Source organism: Lupinus angustifolius, chromosome LG09 (genome assembly GCF_001865875.1).
Source record: "Lupinus angustifolius cultivar Tanjil chromosome LG09, LupAngTanjil_v1.0, whole genome shotgun sequence".
In the NCBI taxonomy this organism is placed as follows: Eukaryota; Viridiplantae; Streptophyta; class Magnoliopsida; order Fabales; family Fabaceae; genus Lupinus; species Lupinus angustifolius.
The window spans coordinates 5,037,127-5,059,675 of NC_032017.1; the positions used below are offsets into that span (position 1 = coordinate 5,037,127).

At 31.0% G+C, this 22,549-nt stretch overlaps 2 protein-coding genes across 3 annotated transcripts; both read right to left on the minus strand.

The window, feature by feature from the left end:
• On the minus strand, positions 965-3,149 carry LOC109355885. Its single transcript, XM_019599151.1, has 3 exons — positions 3,087-3,149; positions 1,493-1,600; positions 965-1,414 (listed from the first exon to the last, which is right to left on the minus strand). The coding sequence occupies exons 2-3, from the start codon at positions 1,584-1,586 to the stop codon at positions 1,269-1,271; spliced, it is 240 nt and encodes a 79-aa protein (XP_019454696.1). The 5' UTR covers positions 1,587-1,600; positions 3,087-3,149; the 3' UTR covers positions 965-1,268.
• On the minus strand, positions 8,797-19,884 carry LOC109357383. Of its 2 annotated transcripts, none has more exons than XM_019601314.1 (19): positions 18,963-19,884; positions 18,136-18,210; positions 17,827-17,942; positions 16,630-16,744; positions 16,380-16,508; positions 15,400-15,447; positions 14,617-14,819; positions 14,322-14,518; positions 13,916-14,208; positions 13,578-13,727; positions 13,067-13,477; positions 12,687-12,836; positions 11,521-11,593; positions 10,757-10,884; positions 10,134-10,334; positions 9,952-10,050; positions 9,704-9,829; positions 9,366-9,605; positions 8,797-9,038 (listed from the first exon to the last, which is right to left on the minus strand). In XM_019601314.1, the coding sequence occupies exons 1-19, from the start codon at positions 19,107-19,109 to the stop codon at positions 8,868-8,870; spliced, it is 3,072 nt and encodes a 1,023-aa protein (XP_019456859.1). In that variant the 5' UTR covers positions 19,110-19,884; the 3' UTR covers positions 8,797-8,867. The 2 variants fall into 2 exon arrangements, with proteins under 2 accessions (XP_019456859.1, XP_019456860.1); XM_019601315.1 differs by having other exon boundaries at positions 8,797-9,032; positions 18,963-19,882.

Consider the following 22,549-nt stretch of genomic DNA (forward strand, 5'->3'; position numbering starts at 1 on the left):
ACTAAATAGTTGATGAACTCTTGATGAACAAAACCAATTTGAGTTGACAAGTAGAACCGAATAGTTCGCAAACTTCAATCGAACCGAACTCGAGCTAGAAACATAGCTCGTTTCGAATTTGAGTCGAGTTTTGAGGCGAACAAATCCTTATCGAGTTGAATCGAGCTGAACTCTAATCAATTTAGTTTGGCTCCACAACCATGATTACAATCACAATTTAAAAGATCTCCCAAAAATCCAATCCCTTATAACTTTCTTATCAAAGACATGGGTACACCATCCCCACCTTGTACAAATTGCATGTGATGATGGGTGTGAGTGATTTTGGTTATTGTTATCCATATGAACCCAACATTCAAAAGCATATAGGGATTTCACTGTGGAATCTATACTGATTGACATTGGGTTCTTCTCTCTTTTGTAGCATGCATCATGAGCCCTGTATCTTTTCTTGTCTCCTCTTAGCCATATTCAGCTTGCATAAAGGTGGCAGAAAGAGTGTGTGTATGTGACCACAATGTTATTCCTTAATTCTTGAGGAATGTTTCCAACAACTTTATACTCCTCTAGTACTAGCAATTGCACGTATGAAGTTGATTTTTTTAAAATTAAAACAAATATTGTAACATTTACATTTTTATTCTTTTTATTATTAAAGACAATAATATTTATGGACTTTTAATTACTCATATATTATCAGCATCTCCCACTCATCATCCCAACCACAGTTTGTTTTTTTGCCCAGCAACAAATTTTCACTTTACCACTAAATAGGGGAGAATGTGGTTCCTTAATAATGTAAATCAATTGAATTGCATACAATTTGAATTCAAAATATCAAATATGTATCAACCAATACAACCAATGAAGTACATCTACCAAGAGCCTCACACATTTTTAAAAGGGGATTTCAATCCTTTGACTAAACCACAAGTTTAATCCTTCAACTAAATGGTGCTATAAGAATCGCATCATAAACCACTTGTAATGTTTTCGGAACAGATATGTCTGCTAAACAGATTTTTAGGCAATGATTCCCATTGATACCAAGATAGAGACAACATAGAATTTGAATAAAGGAATAATACATGTCAATATCAATCCAAGAATGCCTCGGTAACATTTTATTTAGCCATAAAAACAATCACATGGTAACTCCCAAAAGCTAACTTAACTGCAAGAGTTTTCACCTCAAACATAATTAGTATTTATGGAGATATCTCATGAAAAAATTGTCTGATTAATTCAGAATCAATTAACAAAATTCATTACTCCGACTGACGCTTCACAATGAAATTTTGGCGGCTTATGGGATTCATCACCACCGGTGGACCACCAGTACGAGGCCATGCCTGGAACTTTTTGTCAGTCTCTTCCCACCAACCTTTGTTTGAAACAGTGCCAGGGGTGGTACCTGAAGAAAGAATTCAGCAGTTACACAGGCTGCTGAAACAGCAAAAGAAAATCAAACCCTGTGGAAATCACAACTTACCTCCAAATATCTTGGTGTCAGAGACGATACGATCAGCGACATACGCAAATCCAAATGTTGCAACTATGGAAGAAATGATATATTTGGCTGACATGATTACAGAGCAAACTGCACATAGTAAGAGTTAAGAAATCAGTCAGAACTCAAAGATAAAGAAATAGCCAAATGGGAGAGAACTCCATATACAAAAACAATTATTACAGAAAAATTGCAAAGACAAGAATGATGGTCCATTTCACACTAAACTCCAAAAGTGTCTAGGCACTGTAAGCATGGAAACACAACAGTCGGCATGGCAGGGAAACTACAATGCTACTGACTTACGGGTGTATTTTGACACTAAAACTTCATACTAGCTAAAGGCTAAATATCCTAACAATTGGAAGCATGTCGATACTTGATTCATATCCATTCCTGAACAAATATAAATAAATCCAAAAATGTCAGCTTAAGGCAATATCCAGATTGATTTTTACGATTGACTGCAGAAAACAATAATTTCAAGTGGACAAAAGGAGCTGGAGATACATCAATATACAATCATCAACACAAACCATCTATTTTTGAATGTGGCTGGACTACAGGTTCTGGACCTGCCCAAAACCCCCCAAATATACCCACAAGATGGTGGACTATGTACTACCAATTACCAAAATCAGTCCTTAAAACCCATTAAGAGAACCAATCAGAAGATAATATTATCATTTTCCTAAGGGCATCATTGGTAAAAACCAAAAATAAATCAACAAAATTCCAAAATAAAACCAATTAAGCATATCCAAAAGGTATAGCCGTTCACACTACACGGAATGATCACAATAGATAAGGCAGAGTCGCAAAAACATTGCATAATTATAATCATGTATAACAACAGTGTATAGAAGACAATTTCACATAAACAAAAGGCATATTACCAAATGTAGGAATAAACCAAATTTGCACAAAATCCTATACACAAATTCACCCACCAAAGCACATAGTACTAGTTAAACAATATACCAAAAGGCATTTTGGTGTTTGAGCTTTCCGTACAAACAAAAAAGTGATTATTTTAATATAAAATTCATTTCTGCCATTTGCTTATTTGTTTGATTGGGATTATTGTCTTAAATTGCGGGCAGCCACATTTGCCCGCAACAAAAATATGATTGTATCAAATTCAAAAATATCTTTCTAACCACACAAAAAATTCACACTACAATGGTCGTAATCTGGATCTTGCCAACCACAATCACATTAACCGCAATTTAAAACACTGATTGGGATTTAAAAATAAAATAGAAGCTGCAAAAAAACTGAAAATGAAACTTTTCTGAGATGCTGTATTTTTTAGCTTCTCAACAATCACTTCTGTCCTATATCTACACAATCAATTAATTGAATCATGAACAAAAATATTAAAATCAAATGGAAAATCTAACAGACCTTAAAATCAGTTAAATTGAGCGCAGGAAAACTACCAGAGAAACCAAAATGAGCTGATTATAATTGAAATCAATGGAATTATGAATCAGAAAAATCAACACTGAAACATAGGTAACAGAATCGGAAATTGAAATTGAGAATGCGGAGAAATTAAGGTTTGGATTATTACCAGAGACGGAAAATTGAGATCTCTTGAACGAAATTGTTGATTGCAACAAAAATGAGAGAGACGCAGTTCAATAACGACTTTGAGGGTAGAATGGTTATTTATGCATAATAATGTAAATGGGCTTTAACTATTATGGGCTTATTCACCAAATGGCCCACTACAAAATTTTGGACCCCATTTATTTTACATGATTTTAATTGTGTTTAGTTCCTCTATTCTTGTTTTTATTTCTTATCATACTTACATATCTTGCTAAATATTCTTTCAAACTTGAAACTTGAGCCAAATATCAAACAGGAAAAAATCTTTTATTATATTTAACCAGTTTAAATGGTTAAATTGTTTGATTGGTCTGGGTGATTTTATATATAATTTATCATTTTTTCTCTAAATATATAGTTATATATAAATATTTATAGAATTAATAATTATGCATAATTATATTGGAATAACATATCTCCATCTTTTTTGGACCGAAGTAAAACAAAACATTAGAGAAATGTTATATTTTTAAAATTTTAAGTAAATTGTCTAGTTCACTTCATGGGTTATTCCGGTTCAACCGGGTTTAACACGGTTGGACCGGAATTTCTCTTGCTCAAAGCGGTTGAATCTCACATTCAGTTAAGACTACAAACCAGAGTCGTTTTCAAGTCCGTTCAGTGATCAAATCTGTCGGACCATCCGGTCTGGTTATCACCACACTAGGTATAAGGCTTCGCTAGATCATTGGATGGCTAAAGGCTAAAGGTTCAAGATTCAATTCCTGTGAGCGACACAATACCTCGAAAGAGATCTCAATATGTGAGGAAATACTCTTCTATCTATTATCTATATAACAACAAAAACTCATTATTGACACATGTCACTATCTCCTTAACTTAAGCTCATTGTCATATCATCATTGACACATGTCACCATTTCCTTAACTTTTCCCCCTCCAAAATGCCCACATATTCTTATAATGAACTCTCACACATATATCATTCTTCTACTATCTTAATATAAATATATGTGAGAATAGATTGTCCAAAGAATAGTCTATTTTATCAAATTAATCTTTCATATTTATACTCTTATTTCATTTCAATTTACTTCTTAGCTTTCTTCTCTATTCTTATTTCAATTTACTTCTTAGCTTTCTTCTCTATTATTATTTCAATTTACTTCTTAATCTTCTCTTCTTTTGAAACTCACAAATTACTTCTCCTACATTTTTTTCATTTCTATTAGACATGTATAATCTTTTTCATCATCAAACGATGTATGATTTTCATCAAATTAATCTTTCATTTCTCTACTCTTATTTCATTTCAATTTACTTCTTAATTTTCTTCTCTATTCTTATTTCAATTTACTTCTTAATCTTCTTTTCTTTTGAAACTCACAAACTACTTCTCCTACATTTTTTTATTTTGATTAGACAGATCTAATCTCTTCCATCATCAAACGATGTATGATTTTATAGTCATTTCACTTTTTTATTACTTCATCATTCATGAATTATCTACCGAGATATTCATTGATAGATATAATTTTATTCCATATTTTACCAATCAAAGTGATAAAAGCCTTAAAAGAAAAAAAAACTGATATAATTTTGAACATATTTTGATTCTTACGACTATCATTCAGTTTATCCACACTTACTAAAGTTCTAGATCCGATCCAAAACATGTTTCAGTGTTGAAGCCATTTTCATCATCAAGGATCATGTTAAGCCATTTTGTCATTTTTTGTTATGACTTTCTTCTATATTATTTGGAAGTTTCAAATTGTATAATTGATTTGATTTATATTTTGATTAAATTATTTATGATTCGCTAATTTTAAGCAAAGTTCATTATGCATATAAATTTACATAACTATAAATAATAAATTTGCGAAAACTTAATAATGAGGCTACAAATATATGGTCGAAACTGTCTTTCTCTTTTCAATTAGTCATATAATGAGTTATGATATTACAATTAATAAGGAAATATGTTGATATTCTAACTCCCTTAAAAAATAACTGACAATGAATTTATTTTAAAATAATGATTTTAATACAAATTATTAAAAAAGATCTTAAAATGTTTGCAATTAATATTATTTAATTATTTTTAAAACTAAAATAGTAGTAATTCAATCTTATTAAAATATTCTCAATTACTATCATCTAATTATTTTTAAATTTTAAAATGCTAAATAGGATATATAATAATTGCACATTTAAATAGTAAATTTTAAAACGTTCTCAATTAATATTATTTAATCATTTTTTAATACTTAAATAAGAGGAATTCATTGTTACTATTAATATAATGAGTTATGATATTACAATTATTAAGGAAGAACATATTGATATTCTACCTTGCTTAAAAAATAATAGATAGTGAATTTACTTCAAAATAATCATTGGTAATACTAATTATTTAAATAGATCTTAAAACGTTTTCAATTAATATTATTTAATTATTTTTAAAACTCGAATAGTAGGAATTCAATCATATTAAAACATTCTCAATTAATATCATCAAATCATTTTTTTTTAATTTTAAAACGCTAAATAGGTTATGTCGTAATTATACATTTAGATAGTAGATCTTAAAATGTTGTTAATTGATATCATTTAATCATTTTTTAAAACTTAAATCAGAGAAATCTATTGTTACTATTAATAGAATGAGTTAAGATATTAATATTAATAAGGAAATTAGTTCATGAATCAATTGTTAGTATTAATAGAATAAGTTATGATATTAAAATTAAATAATAAAATAATTAAATGATATTTTATTTCGCTTAAAAAAATAGACAATAAATTTATTTCAAAATAATCATTTTTAATACTAATTATTTAAAAAGATCTTAAAACCCCAATTAATACTATTTATTATTTTTAAAATTGAAATAGTAGGAATTCAATCTTATTAAAACATTCTCAATTTATATCATCTAATCATTTTTTAAATTTTAAAACGTTAAATAGGCTATGTCGTAATTGTACATTTAAATAGTAGATCTTTAAACATTATCAATTAATATCATTTAATCATTTTTTAAAACATAAGTAGGAGAAATCTATTGTTACTATTAATAAAATAAATTATGATATTACAATTAATAAGTAAATTTGTGGATATTATTTTAAAATAATCATTTTTAATACTAATTATTTAAAAAGATCTTTAAACATTTTCAATTAATATTATTTAATTATTTTTAAAACTGAAATAGTAGGAATTCAATCTTATTAAAATATTCTCGATTAATATCATCTAATCATTTTTTAAATTTTAAAACATTAAATAGGATATGTAATAATTGCACGTTTAAATATGTAATAATTGCACATTTAAATAATAAACAATGAATTTATTTCAAAATAATCATTTTAATACTAATTATTTAAATATATTTTAAAACGTTCTCAAATAATATTTTTAATTATTTTTATAACTTAAATAGTAGAAATTCAATCTTATTAAAACATTCTCACTAAATATCATCTAATCATTTTTTAAATTTAAAATGTTACATGGAATAAGTAGGAATTACGTATTTAAATGGATAAAACTTTGTCAATTAATAGTATTTAATCATTTTTAAAACTGAAATAGTAGGAATCCATTATTATTATTAATAGAATAAACTATGACATTATAATTAATAAAGAATTTTTTCGATATTCTATTTCACTTAAGAAATAATAGTTTAATAATAATTATTTAAATATATGGTAAAGTTTTCTCAATTAATATTAATTAATTATTTTTAAAACTTACACAGTAGGAATTCAATCTTATTAAAATATTCTCAATTAATATCATCTATCTTTTTTTTTTTAATTTTAAAATGCTAAATATAACGCATTTAATTAGTTGATCTTAAAACTTTCTCAAATAATATCATCTTTTAAAACTTAAGTATTAGGAATTCATTGCTATTATTAATAGAATGAGATATGATATCACAATTAATAATGAATTTTATTGATATTCTACATTTCTGCTTGAAAAATGATAAACAATAAATTTATTTCAAAATAGTCATTTGTAATACTGATAATTATTTAAATAGATCTTAAAATGTTCTCGATTAATATTATTTAATTATTTTTTAAAACTTAAATAGTAAAAATTCAATCCTATTACTAATTACTAATAAATGAGCTATGATGTTACAATTTATAAAGAAATATGTTAATATTCTGTCTGACTTAAAAATAAAATTAATAAATAGAGCTAAAAATAATAATATTATGTCCATTATATGATTATTTTTTATTATTATTGCAACTATGTATATTAATATTTTTTTACATTTTTATTTATGAATTTGTTCATATCACAAAGAAAAGAGAAAATTGCCTAAATGAGTAATATTTTTTAGAATTAATTTTATTGTGATAATAAAAGAATTACATTTGTCTAAAATTTATTTATGGCTTAAAAATAATAATGAATGGATTTATTTTATATTTATTTCTTGATTTATTTTCGATTACTTAATTTCACGTCGTACTCATTATGAATATAAATTTGAGACAATGCTCATCATGTATATATATTTTGATAATGAATTGTGTTTAATTTATTTCAAAACATGTTGAAAAGTTCACTAAAATATAATATAATAGAGGTTGACACTGTTCTTTAAACTTATATATTTTTATTTTCTCATTTGGGTTTGTCTCAAAATGTTATATTTTATTTTGTCTTGAGAAATATGATTAATATCGTTCATTGAAATTCAGTAATTTTATTGATAAAAATGTAATCATTTTATAAAATTGGACTTCATCAGGAAGATGGGTGAATCATGTGATCTTAATAATGCGAATGTACGGGTAACATGTGTGTTTTAACTATACAAATGTGTGATTAATATATGTATTCTTAGCGATGTGAATGTACATGTAACATATGTGTTTGAACCATTAAAATGTATGAGTCACATGTTTGTTCTTAAAAATATAAATGCACAAATAACATGAATGTTCTTAATAATGTGAATGCACATGTAATATGATTCTTAACCATGTGGCAAATATTACTGCCCGTGCAAATGCACGAGTAACTTGCTAGTAAGAGTATAAAAAAAAACTCATCTCTATTATCATGTTTTCTCATATTTCTAATTTAATACACTCATCCCATTTATTATGGCACTACCATTTATTGAACCGCTTAATTTAATCTCCTACACTCTTCTTCGGAATCACTTATATAAAGATCAAGATAGGACAACATTATTATGTTTTTTTTCAACTCCTCATTTGAGATTCTAAATGAGGTGTGAAGTTTTTTTGATACTATTAAGGGTATTCCTTCACCTTATTGAATAAGCAAATAATCTCTTTTGAGGTCCGTAGTTGCCCTCCCAACAAGTATCACTCCTAGACGGAGTGAAGTTTAAATAACAATTTAGAAGGAGTATGATTGCCCCATCAAATTGTATGTGAAACTAACTTGTTCTAATGGAGATGTGAAAAAATGTGTGTATGAGAGTGTAGGATTGTTGATCTTGATATTAGCAACTAGAATATTATTGAAATTCTTCAACATATTTTTACCAAAATATTACAAAAATCTTATGACGTTATTTGATCCATATAGCCGACCCACTTGGTGAGAATGATGTTGTGTTGTATTACATTTTCCGAAGTCAGAAATCTTTGTATATATATAGCTTGGTCTTGTGCACCAGCCAAGTTACAGTTCACAGAAGCCTTTCCCTTATGATTATGATTTCCGAACTACCCGCAAAATATGTAATTTCACTTCAACTACAAGATCAACAGCCAGCAGCTTTCAGAAAATTATCGTAGGGACTCGTCGCTGGCAGTTTGAATAGGTGAGGAAGATTGTGATATTCGGATGCAAACGGCATTGGAGCATGATCAGAAGTTGGTTTATAAAGATCCATAGCAGTATTCTCATCAAGGAAAGGATTTGTCCCCTGCACCTTATATAAACTTGGTTAGATTCTCCACTTAAAACTTGTATATGCAAACATCAATGTTATAAAATCTAGTGATCTTAAATAAAAAAGGCATTAGAGACTTTAGAAGTGAAAGGTGTGATTAATTTCTACTCTACGCCTACACATTTTTATATGAATATATAAAAAGGGCGATACATTGCACGAGACTCCTACTTAGCGGGGTCTGGAAATGGTAGATGTATGCAGCTTTACGCCTGTAACCGGAGAGGCTGTTTCCAAGATTTGAACTCGTAACTTCATGGTCACTAATGTTTAATGCAAGCATGGAATATTAAAGCAATGAATTACCTTATGAGATTGAAAACCCACATCTATAAGGGAATATGAACCCGGATTTTCTGATTCATTGTCATGATTTGGTAAGGAGGAGTCCATCAAACATTCTTGCTTCAGTTGGGTACTCATCAATCTCGACATGTTCTGCTTTCCCATTAGAAGTACCTCACAGTTGTCGGCCATATCCTCGTAAGGCATATCAAATGCCGTCGATACAGAAATCCTCCCAGGTTGATGAGATGGGTCCAGAACCTATACTCATAAAGTGCAGTGCAAATTTTAGTGTAAACAAAAGTGCTTGAGATAATCCAAGGAAAACAAAAAGTGTATAAGGGTAAGAAATGCCATACTAAATCTAGAAGTTGGCTAGCACTCAAAATACTAGGAATCTCCATGGACAATCCCGGGTTTTGTTTTGTTTGAGTTTCGAATGTGTCAAGAATAGAGTCATCGTCAATTGAAGTTACTGAAGCATCCTGTAAAATGTGAAAGAGGCTACATTAGTGACAGCTCAAAAGAATAGACAAAGTAAATAAGAACATATAATGCTTATTAGCTCCAGCAAAAATCTATCACTTCAGGAATCTGCTTGACACACCTTTTCGGGCATATTCATGGTCAATCGAGATCCGAGTTGACACATGTCATCTGGTGAGAATTCTTCGAGAAGCTGCTCTCTTATTGAAGATGATTCAGTCTGCATAAAAGTCCAAAGGTTCATAATGTAAAATAATTTACCTTCTGAATATCAAAAGTATATAAAACAAGTGCAAGCTGTACTTTTGAGAACATTTCCAAGCTCCTAATGATTTCAGAAGCAAAGACTTCCTGTGTTTGTTGTTTCAAACTAAATAACTCGGAAAGCGTGTCCATGGCCCTATCGTTGTCTTCTTTGGATCCGTAGTTGACGGTCATATTTTCAGGTGCAGAGTTGACAACTTGCAACTTGTAATCTCCAATCAAATGAAGGAAGGGGTCCACCTGAGAATCCGAAATATGAACACATTAAGGCTATATTTAAAAAATAAAGAAGGTTTAGAAGTATAAGATCATTTCTTTACAGGCAAATTATTTCCGATTATTCGCAATCCATGAGATTTGATATTTGATTGCTTGATAGTTGAGAAATCATACATGATTGAAACAAAAAAAGTTATCCTATTTCTTTAACTTCATAATCTATTGCCCCTATAAAGCACATTGAATAGGGTTTTGAGACCTTCATAATCTATTGTCCCTATATATGTGTCTATGAATTTCTATGCATATATATAAACTAATAAGTAGGATCTTACGAGTCGTCTTATGATCCTACGTTTATGATCTTTGACTCTCCTCTTGATCCTAAGTAGAATCTCGATTTTAACTACCATGGGCAAGATGCGGGAACATAAATGTCTTACCTTTCTCTCTATCAGCAATGCCTTGGCACTATGGGCAAGAGGGACAATGTTGAATGCTTTTGAAGAAAACACAATCATCGAAGTTGCCAAAGTAAAAAGTGATCTCCGACGAGATGGTTGCAATGGTCCTGCAACAAAATGCAGGAATTAATAGCTGGAAGGCTGGAGATTCTTATAAAACAGTTAATTTGCACATTTGTAGCGAAACAACTTGTGTATTTCATCAAAAGCGCTGGCTTATTTGCAGTATATCAATCACAATCCAGCATTTCACATTCAACTGAATGCCGATTATTTCAATTCACTCATGTTTCGTTTTAAGTATTTTAGAAAAAAACTTAAGAAACAACACATCTCAGTAGATATTTCGCCACCTTCCTGAGAAATGTACCAAAAAATCTTTTAATAAGAAAGTTCAGACACAACTCAAACTTCCTATAAGGTACCGAATAACCTACAAGAGAAACCATAAACTCCGAGCAAAAACAATTGACTAATGTTCCTCAGAGTAAGTAACATATAACACGATATGTCGGAAAGCAAGCATTACAAGGTCTTTCAAATGAAAATGATTAGTAGTAACACTCCAAAAAAATGAGCAAGAAGAAAGAATCATGATGGGATTTTCCATTATCAACATAGGATATGTTCGATAAGCCATGCTTACACAACTATAAGATTCAATAAAAATTAAATCATGTGTCATTCCATATCAGACCGGATTCTCCGCCAAGGATAATAAAAAATTAAGGCTGAAAGCTCACCTTCTTTAAAAGAAATATTCCACAATGAAAAAGCAAGCTGAAAACTCCGAACTACGACCTTGTGAAAAGAATTCTGCAAAGACGACATAAATTTGTAAAATTATTTTAAAATGAAAAGAAATCACACTCATTAAAAAAAAGATGAGAAAGATGGTACTAATGATGATTTAGACCACATTACATTTTTTCTCTACTTCATAAGTATGATACCAGAACAATGCAAAATGACATACACTAAATCTTAGAAAGAATCATTTAAAACTATAAGTCAGGTCATGAATGTTCACATTGCATACTACATTCTTAAGTACAACATGAACCTTCATCGGAACCTTCATAGTCGCGAGAAGATATAAACAATAGCAGATGTTAGTCCAGTAGACATTTTTGAGATAGCAGAGTTGTATTATAATTATAAAATAACGATATTACGTCAAAGCTGTAGATTACAAAACATGGATGGTTAAGGGACTAATAAAAATGTTCATGTCACAGACCTCAACACTATCAACTACCAACCCAAAAAACATGCTGCAATGCTCGAGCTGCTCCAAAAAAGTTACAACACACATCATATTTATAACTAACCTAGTTTCTTTAAATGTAACTATCGGCTAGTCCTGTTTTCTCTGGCTGCAAAAAACCTTACTACACCTCACATCCAATCTCTCCTATTTTTGATTTTTTGTGTGAGGAAATTTAAACATTGGAATATTTAAACATCAAGCACCAATAATGCACCGTTCTTTCAGGCATCATCCGTAACGAAAAAAACAACAATAATGGCACCATACAAATAGAAGGGACTTGTTAGGAACCTAAGAAAGAGAACTGAGAAGTTGATAGAAATGAAGGAAGAACAGTTTTATTACTTGACTGACAATGAACTGAATATAGAGAGAGTTATCTTCCAAGGGTTGCCCTTTCTAGCTGATCAAAAGCTCTGTTTACATTTTCAAAAATCCAAAGAATTCTAACTCCTATACAGTTTCACCAATTTAACTATCAATCCATCTATCTAACTACCATCCCAAGTAACTCAACCACCCGGCAAAAAAATTATCCGGACTATGGTCTTATTCGGCCCAACAGGACTCCTACAACAAGTAAAATTATCGTCTGATCATATAAGAAGAGAGTACAATAAACCTGACTCCAGTTATTACCTTAGCTTTAGCAAAAAGCAATACCAAGCTGTATGTATGAGCAATTGCTTCATAATTTTCAGGCATATTTTCAGGAGAGATAGACTGCGCCCAAATTGACGATAGCAATCGGGTTATCTGATTGCTACTCAGCCCGAGGGTAGCAGAGTCCTGTGTTCAAATGAAAAGCAGATCAGTAATGCTAACCATGATAATAAACCAAATTGAAGCCAAGAATCAGCATACTGCAGTTAGAATAGGGTTTATATTATCCATATTTGTATTTTTGAAGCATCAACAATAAACATCTAACTATTTGAGCTTCTGAGAAAGTTAAGGACAGTTACAACCATAGGACCACATACAAATCCTTATTAGACACTCATTATTGCAAGACTCACCAAGTTCCTATTATCACTGTTTGCAATAATTTCATCTCCGGTAGGTAGTATAGGGTGGTTATTCACACTATCCACCCGACTATAGGTTGACTTCAATTTGTTTAGGACCCCACCATTGCTATTAGGTGGTTCAATCTCTCCACTAGTATTTTCTTTGTTATACTGATGTAAATTATCACTTGACGAACGCTTTTCTACTCTTAGCTTCTCAAATAAGGCAGCTGACGAAGAGAAAACAGAGACTGCTCTCGAGAGTGTTCGCGGAAGGCCCAGTGTCTTGGCATGTGGCCGAGGGAAAACAGAGGTTGGCACAAGAACAACACAAAATATGCGATGAGCTACTGCTCGCGTTTCATGATCGGGATGGACCATAGCCTGGAGTAGTTGATGAAACAATGCCTCAGGGAATGCCTGAGAAAGAAAAGAAGGGTGTTAGTACCAAAACTTTTCATGAAACTCAAAGTAGAAAACCATAGAGGAAAGAACTAAACCACGGAGATTTATTCCTTACCTTGTTCTTATATGATAAATTTGGTAAGGAAGCTACAATTTGAGCTGTACGATAGACAGCGTAAACTGTGGTTCTGGAAGTTGTCGTTATAGTTGAGATATTCTCTAACATCACAGCCATAACATCAAGAATTGGGCCTGCTTCTCCAACCTGTACATGAGTAGCATCTCAGATCTCTTCCTTTCTAATATATCTAAGAACGAACGGCAGCCATATATACTATATGTCTACATGAAACTTTTAAAGACAATATAAAACCAAAAGGTTAATCATGCGAAGTGCTTATCCTGAAAGTTTATGTACAAACTTGATTGAAAGTGTTCGGAAATGAACGGTACCTTATTTGATAACTGAACAAGGCACTTATCCACAGCTTCTCTGAAATTCTTGTTCCATTCAATCACATCATTGCTCAGATTTGAATTATCTATGGAACAGTGTATACTCTTCCGCAAATGTCTCATCACATCACTTAATGCACCAATTATTGATACAGAAGGTTGGACCTTTGCATATCGGGCAAGTGAAGTGGTCACCTCAACTATGCCTAGCTGCATGTTCGGTTCTTTAAGGACAGTTTTATGATCCAGATGCTTAATTAACATCGAAAGCAAAACATGTGTGTTTTTGCCTGAAACAACGAGAATGGGAGAAAATGAAAGTGTAAACAGAAAATCGGGTGTAACTAACTAAAGATTATATGACATACGAGAACTCTATGATCAAATAAGAAAAATAGTATACCTGAGTCATCCATTAAAAAGAGCATATCCCTTAAAACGGAAAAGGCAAGGCCATGGTTTATAGACCACAAACTCCTATCATCGAAGTATCGGAATAATGATTCCATTATACGACGTATGGTAGTACCCTCCTTGGCTAAGTTGGCCATATTATTTAGGCAAACCCCAGACCAAAAAGCAGGATTCTTGGCATCTTCCCTGCATGAATTTATCAAACCTCAATCATTGAAAAATGATGAAAATATAAAAGATAACATAATCCATTTCAAATATTTTTAGCTGATAAGAACTATTACTCTGCCACAATTACTTCGCCTTTGTCGTTAACAATTGAACTCCAAGATGGATTCCTCTTCTTGACATCAATAAAAGGAGAGACGTGATCCTCATCTGTCATCACGTCTTGGATCCACTTACTCTCATGACTTTGTTCCTCATGATCAAGGTTTGTTGAATTTTCATTAGGACCTCCATAGTTTTCCAATACAACAGAAACAATCTGTAATGAAGCATATTTTTCACTATAGATCAAACTCGATATTTAATATTTTTTAATTTACACCGACTCAAATTATACAAGAGGATATGCTCAAAAATAAAAATCAGCTCCCTGAGTACAATTCATTATTTAATATACCCATAAAAATGAAGATCATTTTCAGTTCCCAAGCATAAGTACAATTATTTAAAGAATATTGGCATATCAAATCTATTTGAACTATACCCTCATAGTAAAAAAAGTGGAGTCTGGGAAAGGCAAATGTACGCAATCATATAACCTGCAAGCATAGAGGATGTTTTCGGGATTTGAACCGTGATCTCCAGATCACAAAGCAACAACCTTACCCTGAACTCTACCCTCATATCCATTATAATATCATTATGTGGCACATCAATAGGTAGGAAATAGTAATACTTGGAGAAAAATGAGCAGATAGCACAAAATAATACATTCACAAGTTGCTTCAACTGCTTAAATGTGAATTCTCTAAGAGACAAAATCTCAAAAGCCACTATCAGCAGTTACGAGAAAACTATATAAGTGGTAAGAAGATTGAAGAAGCAAAAAGGCAACTTACATCATCAAACTCAACTGATATGTGAGAGTGTTCACCCATAAACCGAACCTACAGAGCAAAGCAGTTTATTAATTCTAAGGGATATGTATACAGATTATGCTTCTGATGAAGAAAATAGGTAATTTTACTATAAAATCAGGAGACGGTAGAGAATTTAGTTTAACATGATCACCATAACCTATGCACTAAGCTTTCAAATGAAAAGAAAGAAAAAAGCATTGATGTAAAAGCAAGAACAACTAGCATGAGGTGCTGAAATTTGTCTATCCACACAGGTCCATAAAAAATGCTATCTACCTTCACACATTTTAGACAAAACATGGTAAAACTCCTTGTTTGTGAATTAGGCATTGAGTAAAAACTCAGGTAGATTCAAGAAGTTATTGAACAGTTGAAGATAATATAGAAAAATCGAAGATGATTTGGAACTTAGATAGCTCTAAAGGAGATCCAATTGCAAATTCCATGTTCTGCTGCATTTGGTCCTAACCAAACTGATAAGAACCCGAAAAAAACACACTTCATTGAAGGAAAAAACATAAGTGACTGGAAAGCAATTTGAGGGACTTATTTTCTCCCTTCGCAACCTCATTCACACTTTTCATGCCCTTCCCCTTTCCTCTCTTCTCATTTTATCTTACTACCACTATGAAAAGCTGTTTCCTGCCTCCACCTGCCGCATCCGCAGGCTGTTACATGCACACTCGCCACATGCTGGTCACACCTTCCCTCAAACTACTCAAAAAATCTATCCACAACCATATGAAAGTATGTAAAAATATCGAAATAATACACTTGAAGATTATTGTATAGGAAACAAATGAAAAATACAACTCATGCTGAAGAAACAAATAAAATTCCAACTTGTGTTGTAGTAGCACAAAATACATTCGATTCCTGTTTAAATATGCAACATGTGTTGTGAAAGACTAATTATGATCTAAATGTTAAAAACATTGGTACAATCATAAAACACATACCATTGAAGAAAGGGCTTGCAAACCAGCTGAACGACTAGCTCTTGCCCTTTCGTCTTCCCCCGTTTCTTGAGCTAACTGACAAAGCTTTGGGATAATACCTTCTAAGCTGAACAGGTAATTTCCTTCAGGCTGAGAATTTCGAAAGATATGTAAGTTTCAAGTGCCTCTCCAATAAAAGTTTAGAAGGATAGTAAGAATTTGCAGTCAAAATTATATATGTTTAATCCACTAGCTTGCCAGTAAAACTAACCTGATTATTCACAAAATCGAAGAGAGTGTGACATCCTATAATTATCATTTCATCCTGCCGTGATTGATCCAGCAGTGTGTGAATAATAGTTAGCAAGCTACTCGCAAACAGTGGCCTAAAAATAAACACAAATAATTAATGCACCAGTTGTTCTAAATTTCTTAATCTCAGGAGTTTAAGCAAAGATCACAAAAAGAACTGCATGCAAAGTTACAGTCCATTACACCTTTACTACCGGAAAAAATAGTAGCTAAAATAAAAAAATTAACGAAATAGTAGTAGCTAATCAAGAAGCCATGTGGAAAAAAGAAGATAAACCCGAGACAAATCCATCCAAACTGCATACATTAAGAAACCTTCATCTGCTACAGAAAGGCAAGGTCATTATGTTTTCTTTGCCGTTTTCTTTTCATAAATGGAACATGAAGTTAAGAATCAAATGTTAATGATATTCATTACCAGTTCCATGTGATGCACAAAGGAAAATTTTGAAAGACTGTATGCTTAAAAGCTACCAGTGCTTCTGTATGATATTTTTCAGTGAGGGAGGAATTACAATTTTCAAAATTTATGGGTGCAATATGTGATTTTAGCCCTTGTAAATTTGAAGAATGCTTACCATTACAATTTGAGGGCATCACAGTAGTATGAGAGATTCGTGTTACTGAGTTAGAACTAGTACAACTGGGTTCGGAACATAATCCTGCAAACTACTTTTATAATTTATTTCCTTCTAATTGGATTTTATTATCAGCAAAGTTGTTTCATAATTTGTGAAGGGGGCAAATCCAAATGCTTACATTACAATGTATATACAAAGACCTATTACTCGATCATTGTGAACCACACTTATCTTTAACTACACTCAGTGTTCACATCGCAAAAGCACCTTAGTAAAGAAGCTGAACTATCCTAAAAATAAGGTTAGTAGTATGTCCTCCCCACCCTTTGTTACCTTCCACAACACTCCCTATCTTTCCGAAATAATATGCCAATGCCTATCGAAAGAGAAAAATTTAAAAGGGTTGGTTACAAGAAAGAAGAAAGCCAACTCTTCAATTATTATTGAGAGAGTGGAAGACGAGTTAAGTAAGAAAAAACCACAAATGGTTCAGGCATCATTAGTGCAAAACTTCTCAATAGACACATACAAAGCCATATTATATAAGCATTAAGGTAGGAGATATATGAACTCACATTTGCTCTTTACAAGAAGACAGAAATTTCCTGTAAATGCACATGATTATTTTTGTTGAACGGAAATTCTCATTTCGTAGTTCCTTGTAACACCTTTGCTCAAGGGCCGTCACAATCTGATCACCAATTATACAACTTTAGTAAGCATAGCAGCAATAGTTAAGCACTTAGAAACTTAAGCTGTTCTTAATAAAAATCAGAAGAAAAAAAGGTATGAAAGTTATCATATAAGAGAAATCAACCTACACCCTCAATTCTCAATACATGATACATCAACATTTCTTTGTGGTTTGTTAAAATATTTCATACCTTTGGGATTCGTAAAGGATTTCTAGCAGCATAATCACATAGTTTTGCTATTTTCCTATCATTTGGACCTTCCTCCTGTCAACTCATAATAGAAATAAAAATCGAATCAATATGGCAGAGTAGCAGAGATCTTGTGTGACGGATTCTAGTACAAAAGGAACAAATAAGTCAATTAAAGTGACATGTATAACGACTCCGTAACCATGGATCTTTCAATTGGTACACATGATGCTTGTATTGTTCAACTACAGGGAGGTAAAACAAGCATTTCCATTGCAAAAACATTAGAACTTCGTTAGATGCATAGAAGTCATTCATATGTCTTCACCTAACAGCGTAAGCTATGAGGAACTATGGTTCATGACATGGTATCATCGCCGGTAGGACCAAGCAGTCTTGGTTATGATCAATGCTGTTCTCATTCTTCTAATAAAAAGGTTAAATTTACGCACAAGGTAGGTGGACCTGTGCATGGTACACGACTCAAGCCCGAAGTGCTCTTGCGTGAGGCGTGATGTTACATAAATAAAACATTCATGTGAGGTCACCTAACAACATAAGCATTTAAGAGAGGTTATTCATGGCAAAATACAAAAAATGAAAATTGATCGAGTCCTCTCAATGTCATGCTGCCTATTCTTCGGTAATAAGGAATGTTTTAATTGAACTACATTGGCCCACTTAAACATCACGGCTTCCTCCTGCAAGGCCTAATTACACATATAAGGGCTGGAAAAGAAACTACTCTTGCAATGACAATGTGGCATAATTAAAGAAACATGTAACAAAAGCAAAAGAATTAACATAAAAACCGAAATACATCCAACCTGGTTTCGAGGGAAAATGTCAGCAATGAGCCTCTTGTACCTCTTGACTGGCTGTCTAGACCTTGCCCTCATTGCAGGGCAGAAGAAACAAAGAGTACCACAAGCAGGCAAAAGTTGCCGCGAAATCACACCCGAAATTGTAGTCATTTTCAGATTCCAATATCAAGCAATTCGATGAAGAAAATTACAACAAAAGATTATATAAAGAAATTAACAACAATTTGGATTGAAATTGTGCCCTCTTTCCCTTCTAAATATAAAAATTGGATTTTGATTGCAATGAAGGGAAAGAAAGGCTAAAACCTCAAATGGGCACCCTTCAAATTCAACCACCAATCTGAAGATAACAAAATTTGAAGAAAATCAAGCTTGTCCTGAGAAGGGTACAAAATGTAGCACCAAAAAACATGTCATGAACATTGGTACTAGGTATCTCCTCGTACCAATGTATGCAAGATGAGGAGAGAGATTGTGGAATTAATTCCTTAAAACACAAAGGAATGTTATTTCTTTTCTTATATAAAAAGGAAGAAAATGAAGGGAAAAAATGGAATATATTATGATCTAAGATTTTAAATCTGGATCCGTGACCGTCACAGACTTCAATATATCAATGTTTTAGGAGTCATCAAAATCATATGGTGACCACAATTATGACTATATCGACCACAAATATCAATGTTCGGAAAGTCAATGTTTTTGAAGTTTCCGAAACCGTTATTTAAAACATTGATTATGATGATGGTATGAAAGTGGATGAAGGAATGGAATAAAGAAAAGGAGGGGAAGAGAGGAAGAAAATGGAAATGGCAGGCGTGGAAATGGTGTTGGCGCCTCACAACTGTAATAATAGTGAAATGCTTCAATTGAAACTAATTTTTTTCATACACTGCAACGGTTTTTGGGTCCCACCTTCCTTCTCTCTTCCCCTATTCTTTCCTACTCATTATTTTATTATTATATTGAGAAAATAACTTGTGACTTTCCATATTAGAAAGACTTTCTATATAGAATGTGTTCATGTATTGATGTAAGGTTTCAATATAATCTTAGAAAGATTACATGATTTATGAGAACGATATTTGTTGAAAGTGAAAATTATATTTTTTGAGAGAAATTAGTTATTTATTCATAAGAGTGAGATGATATATTTATATAAATAAAATAAAAAGTTATGTGAAATTATATTTATGTAGAGAGTAACCAATAAAATTTTAGCAATTCAATAAATTTAGTGGATACTTCTCTATCCAAGTTTATATGGTACATTATTCATGATTCAGGTATTAATTATAATTGAATGATATAAAAAATATGAATGTTGATAATATACTCAAGAGTTAATTACACTAACATCCTTGAGTTTTACTGAAATTATACAAACCATCTATCACTTTTCTACCCATACACAAATCTCCCATAGTTTTTATACTTTCGTTACACTAACCACCCATGCATCATAAATAAGTGTAATATTTTAAATAAAAATGTGATAAATGCAATTAAGTTAAACAAAATATAGTATATTGTGAGGAAAAATCCAAATAATATCAAAATAAATGTATCTTTATTATTTTTTGTTACAAAATGCATCAACAATTTTAAAGGGATATTGTTTAAATCGCTCTTATGTTATATCGTTAACGAACCAAAAATAATAAAGAGGTACTGATTCATATATTATTTGGATTTGTCTCCGCAATATACCATGTTTTGTTTAATTTAATTGCATTTATCACAATATTTATTTAAAAGATTACACTTATTTCTCATGCAAAGGTGGTCAGTGTAACGAAAATATAAAAACTATGGGAGATTTGTGTAGGTATAGAAAAGTGAGGGGTGGTTTGTGTAATTTTGCTAAAACTCAGAGGGTGTCGGTTTAATTTACTCTATACCCAATGTGTAAAAAATTATAGAAATATTAAGTTATATTATTGTTAGGCTTAAACCTTAAGTAATTGTTATCAACAATGCGTTGATCTAATAGTTTAAGGTCATGTTAGATTTCTACATAGACTAGAATGTTAATGATTCGATTATTGAGAGTAATATTTATTAGGATTTACAGGCACACATCCCAAAAGAGATTAGTTTCTTATTCATAAAGTGAATATATATATCATTGATTATATAAAAAACATTAACCAACTCTTCTTACAAAAAATATAACTGTATTTTTGGGTAAAGTTAACTATATGAATTAAATAATATGGTCATCTTATATTACAAAAAACTTGTTATCAACAATGCGTTGATCTAATAGTTTAAGGTCATGTTAGATTTTTACATAGACTAGAAGGTTAATGATTCGATTATTGAGAGTAATATTTATTAGGATTTACAGTCACACATCCCAAAAGAGATTAGTTTCTTATGAATATATATATCATTGATTATATAAAAAACATTAACCAACTCTTCTTACAAAAATATAACTGTATTTTTGGGTAAAGTTAACTATATGAATTAAATAATATGGTCATTTTATATTACAAAATACTTCACACGGATAATAAAAACATGTTTTTTAACGCCGCAAAAAGAAAATATTTTATTTTTTTAAGGCAGACAATCAATATAGATTGATCCGAAATCTGATTCAAATCATTGTGAAAAATATATAAATATTTAACTGCTATTATTATTATTATTATTATATTATTATGAGCATTAAGCAATCCTTCTGAAAAATAAAACACATAATTGAGCAGACGCTCACCCTGTCACTGTACTAGAAACAAATTTCGGAAGAAAATATTGCTTCTCATTTTGTGCTAAAGTATTATAATTTTGCAAAAAAAAAATCACACTTTATTAATATTGTAATTAAATTTATTGTGTTTTGGTGAATCACACTATGTAAGACATAAAGTTACACAAGATATGAGAGTATCAAAACATCAGATTCGGTCCCACTAATTCATTTTCTTAAAATTTAAGAAGTCATATATTTAATATATCTATATAGTATGATTAGAAAGGTGACTAATGGGTTCCATAACTGTATAGCACTATGTCTTTATAGAGGGTATTTGATAATCATAAAAAATAATTTTTTTTAAATGATGGTAGAGTTGTAAAACAATTTATATAATAAAATTTATTGGCAACTATACAGAGATTTTGAGTTCTGAATTTACTTTAAATATAATTCTATTAAATATTTAGTAGGTATGATTTTTATTTTTATCTGATTTAAAGAAAGTTGGCTCCTCAAAAAACAAATAAAAAATCAAATTAAAATTTAGCAGTTGCCAACCAAGATTATTGATTTTCCAAATAGAGTATCATATAAATGTGGTCAACATAACTGATGTACTTATTAATAAAAAATAACATAAGTTTTATATATTGTCATGATTTCTCATTCATATTTATTTAATAATTATTAATTCTTTTAAAAAATTAATACAGATAAACAATAAATTATATATTGATTGTGTATACCAACAATCATTGGTCTAGTGGTATAAGGCGTTACTTGATCCCTAAAATGATCAAAATGTAAACGATTCAATTCCTAAGAACGACATTTGTTGGCAGGGGCAGTCACAACCCCGAAAGAGATTAGTTCCTTACCAAAA